This window comes from Drosophila santomea, unplaced genomic scaffold (assembly GCF_016746245.2).
Source record: "Drosophila santomea strain STO CAGO 1482 unplaced genomic scaffold, Prin_Dsan_1.1 Segkk9_quiver_pilon_scaf, whole genome shotgun sequence".
NCBI lineage: Eukaryota > Metazoa > Arthropoda > Insecta > Diptera > Drosophilidae > Drosophila > Drosophila santomea.
In genome coordinates, this window is record NW_025319030.1 from 442,636 (window position 1) to 455,694 (window position 13,059).

General features: G+C 42.1%; 1 protein-coding gene across 1 annotated transcript in view; it reads right to left on the bottom strand.

Annotated features, from left to right (window-relative positions):
* Window positions 1-3,046: 3,046 nt before the first annotated feature.
* Window positions 3,047-13,059, bottom strand: part of LOC120457992 — a gene marked incomplete at both ends in the record, with an annotated part of 32,543 nt that continues 22,530 nt past the window's right edge. Inside the window, one exon of the mRNA XM_039645483.1 lies at window positions 3,047-3,940. Within this exon, the coding sequence (XP_039501417.1) occupies window positions 3,047-3,940 (894 nt within the window). The remainder of the gene's footprint in view (window positions 3,941-13,059) is intronic.

Consider the following 13,059-nt stretch of genomic DNA (forward strand, 5'->3'; position numbering starts at 1 on the left):
GACAGGGCGTATACTTATTGTGTGTTCGGCCAAGACGACGGAACCTATTATGTCCTGTTCGAAGGAAGCGAGCATCCTGAAAAAAAAGAAAAGCCTAAGTCTAGTCCTGGCGCCGAAGCCTACCGACGTCGCCTGGACAGTTCTTGAACTCACCTAGATGTTTTCATTTGGCTGGTGGAATGCAGTGCACTGCCTGTATTAGCCTATACCGAAAAGTTCATTATCCTGCGGCCTTTCATTTTCTCTATTTAAGAAATCCACTTTAAGGATCCACTGGATCCTCCTCTAATGGCTTTGCTATGCTAATTTATCGATGCCTGCTGGCCATTGGAGTCGCCTTGCGCCCCTTACCAGACGACTTTTGATCCTGTTTCTTATTAATTTAATTATAAATATTATTCTTTTTTACGTTTTCTGTTTTTTTTTGTTTTGTTGGTGGCAATTGCTGAGTAACAGGAAATGGAAAACATTCAAATGTAAACATATGCACAGTGATTTGCCGTGATTTTTAGGACAGAGATTTTAGTCAAATGTGCTCTACGATGCGGAAAATGAGAATATTAGTGCATGATTAGTGTATAATAATTATAATTATAATCAGGTGTTACAACTTTTTTCACCAAATAAAAATATAACAAACAGAATTATAATTAATATGAAAATCAAGCTCTGCATTGTATACCAAACATTGATATCCAATACTCTTTTTCTGTGGGAAACTGCATTCACTTTGCTGACCCAGATGCGTTAATTTACTGATGTAAGACCGAAGAACATCGTTATCATGGGCTCACCCATTTGCCCTCACTTTCGTGCAGAAAAAGAGAAACTGAGCTGGAAAGTCTTTCATAAGAGTCTCATAAATTCTTTGTCTATTGTGGCAAATTCTTAACCATCCAGTTGGCTAACCGTCGTGTACTTTTGTCCCTTTTCTGTTCCATCCCGTTTCACTCTGTTTCTTCGTTTCTAACTGTGCCATATGTGTCCAGGCTTCCAAGTCCTCAAATTGTAACTAGAATTTGATTGTGCCGAGAAATGCGAGTGCATTGATTGGATTAACTTGAGAAAAGCCGACTGCATGTGGCCATAAATGAAATGGAACCCCTTTAAGCCAGGGAAAGCTGTGGATGCAGATGGCCAACAGTGGCATTGCTAAAATTGGGAAATCTTTTAACTAGTCGCTCTCGGAAAGCAAAAGGATACGGGACTAGTTAAATGGGTTTATTTCAAATTTACTTCACCAGCTAAACAAATAGAATTGAAGAAAAACAGAGGTTTTATGTCAGAAAAACTGAACTACATAAATCATAATTTCCAAAACTATGTAAGTTGGCAAACCATTTAGAATATGGTAACGAGAATATCGATTTATTTTAAATATTTTGTGAGATTCTATTAAAAATCAAAGGGAACAGGAATTTTACTATGTACAAGTATATATAATATTATTGTTCTTTAGTTTAAAATTTTAATTAGGAAACTTAATGGCTTTAGTAAGTTGAGTATAAAGCTTTGTGTTGATGCACATTTTTCATGTAAATAATACTATTGGTGTTATTGTTTCTTGTATTTATTCATGTATTATGCTGGAAGTTGCCTTTTTGGTAGCCCTTCCATTGTTGCTTGCCTGTCTTTCTTCCGGGCTCTTTTAACCTGCTTTCTGGCTTTGGTTGGTCCTGTTTGCAGGTATGTGGCTGTGGAATGGCTTACAAGCCGCTTCCCTGTTTTTTCCGGGCCATCCTTTTGGCCTAAGGGGCGACTGTAGCTGCATCCGAATATCTTACGACTTTCCTTCGTCTCCTGCCTTATCTCTGATTATTATCCTTTTAGCTCAGGAACTGCCTCGTTCACGAAGTACAGCTGCTTGTAAGTGCATTCTTAAGCTCAATCAAACTGGATGCTGGGCGAATATGCATTGAATTAAGTGGGCGAAATTCGTATTGGCTCTTGGGCTAGAAAGGCACCAGAGTCTTATGATTAAAATGCCCCGAGCCCGGAATCCCCTATGCCCATAGGTGCATTCCGCTGCAGAATTTAAATGTCCCTTCACCCGAGTGCTTGCGTGTGTGCGCTCGACGTTCAAGTGAAACTTAAGAAAAAAGCCAGACCGCTCGGAATTCTTTTTTCTGTGTCCGCCCTTCCGGGCCGTATTGTTTTTGCTGGCTAAAGCCGTGCAGACATTTGGACCCAACTACTTGAAGTTGTATGCCCCGTTTCCTTATTTATTTTTCCCTTTTTCCTTTTTTCTTTCCTTATGGGACTTTATGGCGCACACGTGTGGGTTCCTTTGGGTGCATATTGAAAACCCAGCATAGTTATGACTTTGAAACAAACTGAGGGCGAAGCACATTTCCTTCTTAGCCCTCAACGTCCCAGGAAAATAAGAGGCTGGAAAAAGCGAGCGTGAATAAAACTGTTATCGGTCTGCGTGCTCAAAAGCGCACTTGATTGCTCAAATCCTTTGTGTATCCCCTTTTAAGCCTTTTGTTTTCCACCAAGACACCAACCAACGCCAAAGCCAGAGCAACAAAAACACTACCCCGGGAGCAACTAAAAGGGGAAAAAAGTCCAAGTCCAAGACGACGTCTCAAGCGGCACTTCTTCCGCAAAAAAAACAATTAACCAAGGAAAGGAAACGAAATTAGCATGACTACACAATTTAAAAATGCTTTGAGGGACAGAAAATATTTGAAGGATACATAGTTATACTGCTTACTTTGCACACCCTGGCAGAGGAGGGTATATTGATACTAGTGAGATGTTGGCTTAGCAATTCTGCAGTATGTGTAATCTATGTTTTGTAAAATCTATGTTTAATTAAAATCTAATCAATAGCAGAGTAACGGGTATCTGATAGCAGAGAAAGAATTCCACGCCTATTCATTTTAAAGAACATAATAATGATTGAACCCATTTTTGAGCCATTGAATTGTTTACCAAAGCGTTCTCAGCTTTATTATAATTACTATTCTATTTTCGATCACATCCTTACATCATTCTGTTTGTAACTCGTAAGTTACATTTTTTTTGATCAGTCGTAGTCCATTGGTTTCTTTTTGATGACGTCTATGGTGGCCTTTCGGTGATTGGCCGTAAGAAGGTACAGTTTCTTCAGCATATTATCCGCCTCACCCGTGGTCATGGCAAACACCTGGACCATTCCCGTCTCATGAACACGGGCCGCCACCCCGGGAACTGCCTTGTCCACGTAGTAGACATACTTCATATGGGGCTCTGGAGAAAGAACGCTTAACGCAGTGAACACCGGCAAAGAGATCCCAAATGGAAAGTGGGCGCAGGAAATGAGACGCAGATGTAGAAGCTTGTTTGAGGGGTCGGCTTTGAAGTTCGCCCTCCCAAGGGTCCTAAACATCAGATCCCTTTGTGTTTCCGCAAGCATCGCATGGCCTCTTCCATTGATTATCAAGACACTGCCATCGGACCAAATCCAGGCTATCTGTGTGGCCTCATACCGGATTTGGATCACATCGATGTCGTTATTGTAAACGGCGTTTCTTAGGAACCTAACCGTATTTTGCAGATCCAAGTTCTTATTCATACTCAGTGTGCAATACATTTTGCAAAAATTCATATCGACGTGCATGCGAAATTCCTCGACCTTGCGCCTTTTGGGACGCCTTAGGATTCTAATCCTCTGGAGGCACTGGTCCAAGTGATCTGGCAGAGGCGGAAGCAGAAGACATCTCCTCAAATTCTCCACCGATTTTGATCCAAACTGCTGGTTCCACTTTGAGCGGAGTCTCTTAGCTTGGGGGTCCCTGAACTCCGTCATGGTTTGGTCAATGATGTACTCGAAGTCCTCGAGGAAAACTGTGAAGCTGTTCTGCCATCCAGTCTCCGCTGAGACATTTCTGTTGCTTTTTCCCAGGACTCGGGGCTTCATTTGCTCCTTGCTGATCTCGGTTTCGAAGTCAATGGCCTCTGGTTCTGCATCAGTTTGATTGTTGGAACTGTCCTCATAGATGAGGAGTTGCAATTGTTGGGAAATGGTTTCACTGCATTGCTGTACCCAACTCTGGGTAGCTTCCTCAGCCTTGGGCCTCGGGGGTAATGTTTTAATGTCTTTGACCTCGAGGATAACTGGCCTTTCTGGTTTTTCCACAATGATTTCAGTTGCTTTCTCTGGTTCCTTTTCTGGAATATTTTCAACGGAAACCTTTTCGTTGGGTGGGGGTTTCCACAACTCAGGCTCTACGGAATCAGGTTTCTGCGGCATTTCGAACACCTTTGGAGAAAACTTTTTCCAAACATCCTTTTCCTGGGAGATAAGATCCTTGGGCTTTAGTAACTCAAGCAGAAGATCCCGATTCTTCTCATGTTCCCTTGCTAGGCTTAATAACATATCAAACTCTTCTATATCACTGTGGGGTTCGTTGAGGCCCTCCGATTTTATCCATTCCTTGATTGCCCGCTGCTCTTCGATTCCAATGGTGAAGCTAGCAAAGGCGACATCGTCCAGAATCCGAGGCTTCTTGGCGTCACTATCGACCTTTCCCTTTGAATCCGATTCTTCTATATCATTATAGGATCCGTTGAGCCCCTCCGATTCTATCCACTGATCCAAGACCCGCCACTCATTTTTTCCGACTTTCCTCTCAAAACCAGTTCCAAAAGAATTCTTTTTATATAGGTTTTTGTTAACTCGAACTGTTTTCGGAGGAAATTCATTGGAGTTTTGAGATTCCGTTAAACTCGGAGGTGGAGTTTTGGAAGCCCCCGAATACTCCATGCAAAACAAAGGATATATAGCATCCGAGGGCTTTATAAGCCCCTTCTTCACATCCATATAACGGGTGTTTTTTTTAGAGGTATAGAACTTTATGTTGGCATTACTGTTCAAGATGGCGACCGATTTAACAGCTGTCAAGTGATTTATTCTCAGTTTGGTTTGGCAATTCGTCATGAATAGACTCACGCCTGAACAACGCTTGCAAATAGTGCAATTTTATTTCGAAAATAATGGTTCTGTGCGGAATACGTATCGCGCACTACGTCCATTTTATCGTCGACAAAATCGTCCATCAGAGCAGTTAATTCGATTAACCATGGACCGTTTTCGCACCGCGTTTACTCTTATTGATAACTCGCATCCCCAGAGACGCCGTACGGTGCGTACAGAAGAAGCTATTGCTGCTGTAGAGCGTAGCATTGAGGAAGACCCGAATGAGTCCATCCGCCATCGAGCACAGGAATTGGATCTGTGTCCATCCACTTTATGGAAGATTTTGCGGAAGGATCTTGGTTTGCGTGCTTACAAAATCCAACTCGTGCAAGAATTGAAACCAAACGATCATCAAGCAAGGCGTAGATTCGTCGAATGGGCCCAAAACGAGATTGCTGTTGTTCCCGATTTTCATAAGCGAATTTTGTTTAGCGATGAAGCGCACTTCTGGTTGAATGGCTACGTCAACAAACAAAACTGCCGCATTTGGAGTGAAGCTAATCCTCAAGTGTATGTCGAAACACCGTTACATCCAGAAAAACTGACTGTTTGGTGCGCTGTATGGGCTGGTGGAATTATTGGTCCGTACTTCTTCAAAAACGATGATGGCCAGAACGTTACAGTCAATGGTGATCGGTATAGAGCCATGATTACTAACTTTTTCATTCCTGAATTGAACGACCATAATGTCCAGGAGCTGTGGTTCCAACAAGACGGCGCAACGTGTCACACAGCTCGTGCCACAATCGATTTATTGAAAGACACGTTTGGTGACCGCCTAATTTCACGTTTTGGACCTGTGAATTGGCCTCCAAGATCTTGTGATTTAACACCGCTAGACTACTTTTTGTGGGGCTATGTAAAGTCATTGGTCTATGCGGATAAGCCACAAACGCTAAACCATTTGGAAGACAACATTCGCCGTGTTATTGCCGATATACGGCCAAATATGTTGGAAAAAGTCATTGCAAATTGGACGTCCAGATTGGACTACATCCGAGCCAGCCGTGGCGGTCATATGCCAGAAATCATATTTAAAATGTAATGCCACAAGATTATCTTTCATGTCAATAAAATTCATGTCAATCGAATAATCCATCGTTGTTTTATTGCAATTTAAAGTTCTATACCTCTAAAAAAAACACCCGTTAGATCTTCCAAATATCCTCTGACGACAGCAGATCTGTATCATACTCATCCACCAAAGTCCCCTTGATGGGTGCCAGCGGTGAGGGTTCTGTATCGACGGTAGGTTTTGGAACAGTTTGACGCACATTTGGAGATATTTTTCCTTCGTTGGGGCATCGTCGACTCTTGATAATCCTTGATGAACTTGGAGGTGGCATTTGCCAGTTTTTGGGAAGCACGTTAGAATTCTCCTCGAGTCCAAAGTCCGGAACAACATTGTCGATGCGGAACTTGGAGGGTATGGGGTTTGGGTGCGGTTCATTTACGGTTCGAAAAGCGCTGAATATGAAATTAAATTGATATTAAATATGACTGTTTTTTTTAGTTCTTACCTGGAGCACGGCCTTTGGATATCATATTCCGAAAAGCCATCTTGATTGTAGATGGGTTCTGTGCTCTTTTTCTTAGGATAGTTTACCGCATCACCGCTGGCCATTTTAAGAAACTGTTGGTCATCATCTACATCAAATAAAGAAGTACGTGGCATTTTGTTAGAAATGTAATCGTACTGAATTTTTAGATGCCAAATTTTTCCACGCACTCTACAACTCTATGGGTGGCAACCTTAAGTTATTTGTTTGAAATATATCCTATCGGAACGACAGAATTGTATATTATCGTTGTGAAAATTATTAAACTATTTAAAATAAAATTTTTATCATATATTGTTTCTATTGGGTTAGGTTTTTATACCCGTTACTCGTAGAGTAAAAGGGTATACTAGATTCGTTGACAAGTATGTAACGGGCAGAACGAAGCGTTTTCGACCATATAAAGTATATATATTCTTGATAAGAATCAATAGCCGAGTCGATATGGCCATGTCCGTCTGTCCGTATGAACGTCGAGAACTACATAAGCTAGAAAGTTGAGATTAAGCACGCAGACTCCAGAGACATAGACGCAGCGCAAGTTTGTTGATTCATGCTGCCACGCCCACTTTTACGCCCACAAACCGCCCAAAACTGCCATGCCCACAATTTTGAAAAATGTTTTGATATTTTTTCAGTTTTGCTTTAGTCTTATGAATTTCTATAGATCTGCCAAAAAAATTTTTGCCACGCCCAATCTAACGCCCACAAACCGCCCAAACCTGACACGCCCGCACTTTTTGTTTTGATATTTTTTAATTTTTGTATTAGTCTTGTAAATTTCTATCGATTGGCCAAAAAACTTTTTGCCACCCCCCTTTCTAACGCCCACAAACCACCAAAAACCGTCAGTGTTGAAGATTCTCCTTCGCACTTCCACTAGCTGAGTAACGGGTATCAGATAGTCGGGGAACTCGGTTATAGCGTTCTCTCTTTTTTGGTTTGATTCCGTAACGTAACCCATTCGGAGCCCGGGTCTTTAAGCCAGCTTTACTTGGGGCAGCCATTGCATTTGAATTTCTATAAATTTCTCATTTTCCATTTAGTTGCAATGGCACGCTACAAAATATAAGCAAACGTTTGTTTTCAGCTCAAACTAAATCCCCCAAACATTCTTGCAATGTTTTTAAGGCTGTTTTTCTTCAATTTGAAATGCTGCAATATATTTTTGTGTGGTGTGGTCTCGGAATTTGAAACTTATCTTTCACAGCCTACATTGTACAGCAGCTGAAAGTAAGTACCACAGCTACGAATTCGAGACATTGGCCGTAGTAGAGACGCTTACCGTTTCGTTACGTAAACCGTTTCATCTTATTACTGATAGTTCTGCTATTGCCAAAGTTAAGGTGAATACAGAATTAATACCTCAGGTAGCTCGTTGGTGGATCAAGATCTTGGACTACGATTGTGAATTCATTCACCGAGATGGTAGCAAAATGGCTCACGTTGACGCCTTGAGTCGTACTCCGGACTTAAGTTCTCAGATACCTCTAGATGAAATAGTACGCACTATAATAACTGACATTGACGACTGGCTTTTGACTATGCAACTACATGACCAAACGCTTGCTGAGATTATCGCCGTCTTAAAGGGTCAACGACATATGGATCAGTCAAAGCAACTTCAAGCTGATTACGTCATTGAAAATCACCTTCTGTATGCAAAGTCGAAAATGGAAAGTCTTTCGTTGTTCCAACGGCAGTTAGGTGGCGTACAGTACGGACAAGTCACGATGATATAGGGCATTTTGGATTCGACAAAACCACCCCGGGAGCAACTAAAAGGGGAAAAAAGTCCCCCAAGTCGACGTCTCAAGCGGCACTTCTTCCGCAAAAAAACCAATTAACTTCTGCTGAGACAAATGTTCAAGAGAAGGAAAGGAAACGAAATTTGCATGACTACAAAATTAAAAACTGCTTTGGGGGACAGAAAATATTTGGAGGATACATAGTTATACTGCTTACTTTGCACACCCTGGCAGAGGGTATATTGATACTAGTGAGAAGTTGGCTTAGCAATTCTGCAGTATGTATAATCTTTGTAAAATCGATGTTTAATTAAAATCTAATCAATAGCAGAGTAACGATATCTGATAGCAGAGCAAGAATTCCCCGCCTATTTATTCTAAAGAACAAAATAATGATTGAACCGACTTTTGAGCCATTGAATTGTTTACCAAAGCGTTCTCAGCTTTATTACAATTACTATTCTATTTTTGATCACATCCTTACATCATTCTGTTTGTAACTCGTAAGTTACATTTTTTTTTGGTCAGTCGTAGTCCATTGGTTTCTTTTTGATGACGTCTTTGGTGGCCTTTCGGTGATTGGCCGTAAGAAGGTACAGCTTCTTCAGCATATTATCCGCCTCACCCGTGGTCATGGCAAACACCTGGACCATTCCCGTCTCATGAACACGGGCCGCCACCCCGGGAACTGCCTTGTCCACGTAGTAGACATACTTCATATGGGGCTCTGGAGAAAGAACGCTTAACGCAGTGAAGACCGGCAAAGAGATCCCAAATGGAAAGTGGGCGCAGGAAATGAGACGCAGATGTAGAAGCTTGTTTGAGGGGTCGGCTTTGAAGTTCGCCCTCCCAAGGGTCCTAAACATCAGATCCCTTTGTGTTTCCGCAAGCATCGCATGGCCTGTTCCATTGATTATCAAGACACTGCCATCGGACCAAATCCAGGCTATCTGTGTGGCCTCATACCGGATTTGGATCACATCGATGTCGTTATTGTAAACGGCGTTTCTTAGGAACCTAACCGTATTTTGCAGATCCAAGTTCTTATTCATACTCAGTGTGCAATACATTTTGCAAAAATTCATATCGACGTGCATGCGAAATTCCTCGACCTTGCGCCTTTTGGGACGCCTTAGGATTCTAATCCTCTGGAGGCACTGGTCCAAGTGATCTGGCAGAGGCGGAAGCAGAAGACATCTCCTCAAATTCTCCACCGATTTTGATCCAAACTGCTGGTTCCACTTTGAGCGGAGTCTCTTAGCTTGGGGGTCCCTGAACTCCGTCATGGTTTGGTCAATGATGTACTCGAAGTCCTCGAGGAAAACTGTGAAGCTGTTCTGCCATCCAGTCTCCGCTGAGACATTTCTGTTGCTTTTTCCCAGGACTCGGGGCTTCATTTGCTCCTTGCTGATCTCGGTTTCGAAGTCAATGGCCTCTGGTTCTGCATCAGTTTGATTGTTGGAACTGTCCTCATAGATGAGGAGTTGCAATTGTTGGGAAATGGTTTCACTGCATTGCTGTACCCAACTCTGGGTAGCTTCCTCAGCCTTGGGCCTCGGGGGTAATGTTTTAATGTCTTTGACCTCGAGGATAACTGGCTTTTCTGGTTTTTCCACAATGATTTCAGTTGCTTTCTCTGGTTCCTTTTCTGGAATATTTTCAACGGAAACCTTTTCGTTGGGTGGGGGTTTCCACAACTTAGGCTCTACGGAATCAGGTTTCTGCGGCATTTCGAACACCTTTGGAGAAAACTTTTTCCAAACATCCTTTTCCTGGGAGATAAGATCCTTGGGCTTTAGTAACTCAAGCAGAAGATCCCGATTCTTCTCATGTTCCCTTGCTAGGCTTAATAACATATCAAACTCTTCTATATCACTGTGGGGTTCGTTGAGGCCCTCCGATTTTATCCATTCCTTGATTGCCCGCTGCTCTTCGATTCCAATGGTGAAGCTAGCAAAGGCGACATCTTCATTGTCCAGAATCCTAGTCTTCTTGGCGTCACTATCGACCTTTCCCTTTGAATCCGATTCTTCTATATCATTATGGGATCCGTTGATGGCCCGCTCCTCTTCGATTCCAATGGTGAAGCTAGCAAAGGCGACATCTTCATTGTCCAGAATCCGAGGCTTCTTGGCGTCACTATCGACCTTTCCCTTTGAATCCGATTCTTCTATATCATTATGGGATCCGTTGATGGCCCGCTCCTCTTCGATTCCAATGGTGAAGCTAGCAAAGGCGACATCTTCATTGTCCAGAATCCTAGTCTTCTTGGCGTCACTATCGACCTTTCCCCTTGAATCCGATTCTTCTATATCATTATGGGATCCGTTGATGGCCCGCTCCTCTTCGATTCCAATGGTGAAGCTAGCAAAGGCGACATCTTCATTGTCCAGAATCCGAGGCTTCTTGGCGTCACTATCGACCTTTCCCTTTGAATCCGATTCTTCTATATCATTATAGGATCCGTTGAGCCCCTCCGATTCTATCCACTGATCCAAGACCCGCCACTCATTTTTTCCGACTTTCCTCCCAAAACCAGTTTCAAAAGAATTCTTTTTATATAGGTTTTTGTTAACTCGAACTGTTTTCGGAGGAAATTCATTGGAGTTTTGAGATTCCGTTAAACTCGGAGGTGGAGTTTTGGAAGCCCCCGAATACTCCATGCAAAACAAAGGATATATAGCATCCGAGGGCTTTATAAGCCCCTTCTTCACATCCATATAGATCTTCCAAATATCCTCTGACGACAGCAGATCTGTATCATACTCATCCACCAAAGTCCCCTTGATGGGTGCCAGCGGTGAGGGTTCTGTATCGACGGTAGGTTTTGGAACAGTTTGACGCACATTTGGAGATATTTTTCCTTCGTTGGGGCATCGTCGACTCTTGATAATCCTTGATGAACTTGGAGGTGGCATTTGCCAGTTTTTGGGAAGCACGTTAGAATTCTCCTCGAGTCCAAAGTCCGGAACAACATTGTCGATGCGGAACTTGGAGGGTATGGGGTTTGGGTGCGGTTCATTTACGGTTCGAAAAGCGCTGAATATGAAATTAAATTGATATTAAATATGACTGTTTTTTTTAGTTCTTACCTGGAGCACGGCCTTTGGATATCATATTCCGAAAAGCCATCTTGATTGTAGATGGGTTCTGTGCTCTTTTTCTTAGGATAGTTTACCGCATCACCGCTGGCCATTTTAAGAAACTGTTGGTCATCATCTACATCAAATAAAGAAGTACGTGGCATTTTGTTAGAAATGTTATCGTACTGAATTTTTAGATGCCAAATTTTTCCACGCACTCTACAACTCTATGGGTGGCAACCTCAAGTTATTTGTTTGAAATATATCCTATCGGAACGACAGAATTGTATATTATCGTTGTGAAAATTATTAAACTATTTAAAATAAAATTTTTATCATATATTGTTTCTATTGGGTTAGGTTTTTATACCCGTTACTCGTAGAGTAAAAGGGTATACTAGATTCGTTGACAAGTATGTAACGGGCAGAACGAAGCGTTTTCGACCATATAAAGTATATATATTCTTGATAAGAATCAATAGCCGAGTCGATATGGCCATGTCCGTCTGTCCGTATGAACGTCGAGAACTACATAAGCTAGAAAGTTGAGATTAAGCACGCAGACTCCAGAGACATAGACGCAGCGCAAGTTTGTTGATTCATGCTGCCACGCCCACTTTTACGCCCACAAACCGCCCAAAACTGCCATGCCCACAATTTTCAAAAATGTTTTGATATTTTTTCAGTTTTGCTTTAGTCTTATTAATTTCTATCGATCTGCCAAAAAAATTTTTGCCACGCCCAATCTAACGCCCACAAACCGCCCAAAGATGCCATGCCAATTTTTGTATTAGTTTTGTAACATTCTATCGATTTGCCAAAAATATTCAACGGCTCGAAAAGTTTCTCAAAATCCTTAAGGAGAGTGGCTTAACACTTCGCTATGACAAATGCAAGTTTCTTCAATCGGAGATAACGTTCCCTGGACACATCGTAAATAAAAACGGAACTACCCCGGGCGACAATAAAGTTAGTAAAATTTTAAAGTTCCGACAAATGCCAAAGAGGTCAGACGATTTTTAGGTCTCACTGGATTCTTTCGAAAGTTTGTGGAAAAATACTCCTTAATCTCTAGGCCCGTAACTCTACTTTTACGGAAAACTGAACAAGAAACATTTAATTGGACGAATGTTCAACAAGAAGCTTTCCATGAACTCATCGGAAAATTGTGCTCTGTACCAGTACTGGTTTTATACGATTTTACAGAGAATCACGAGGTCCACACCGACGCTTGTGCTGTGGGTCTGGCAGGAGTGCTGCTACAGTCACATGATCAAAAGGATTGGCGACCTGTTTGTTATTTTAGCCGACAGCTAAAAGTCAGTACCACAGCTACAAACTCGGGACATTGGCCGTAGTAGAGACGCTTACCGTTTCGTTACGTAAACCGTTTCATCTTATTACTGATAGATCTGCTATTGCCAAAGTTAAGGTGAATAAAGAATTAATACCTCAGGTAGCTCGTTGGTGGATCAAGATCTTGGACTACGATTGTGAATTCATTCACCGCGATGGTAGCAAAATGGCTCACGTTGACGCCTTGAGTCGTGCTCCGGACTAAAGTTCTCAGATACCTCTAGATAAAATAGTACGCACTTTAATAACTGACATTGACGACTGGCTTTTAACTATGCAACTACAGGACCAAACGCTTGCTGAGATTATCGCCGTCTTAAAGGGTCAACGACATAAGGATCAGTCAAAGC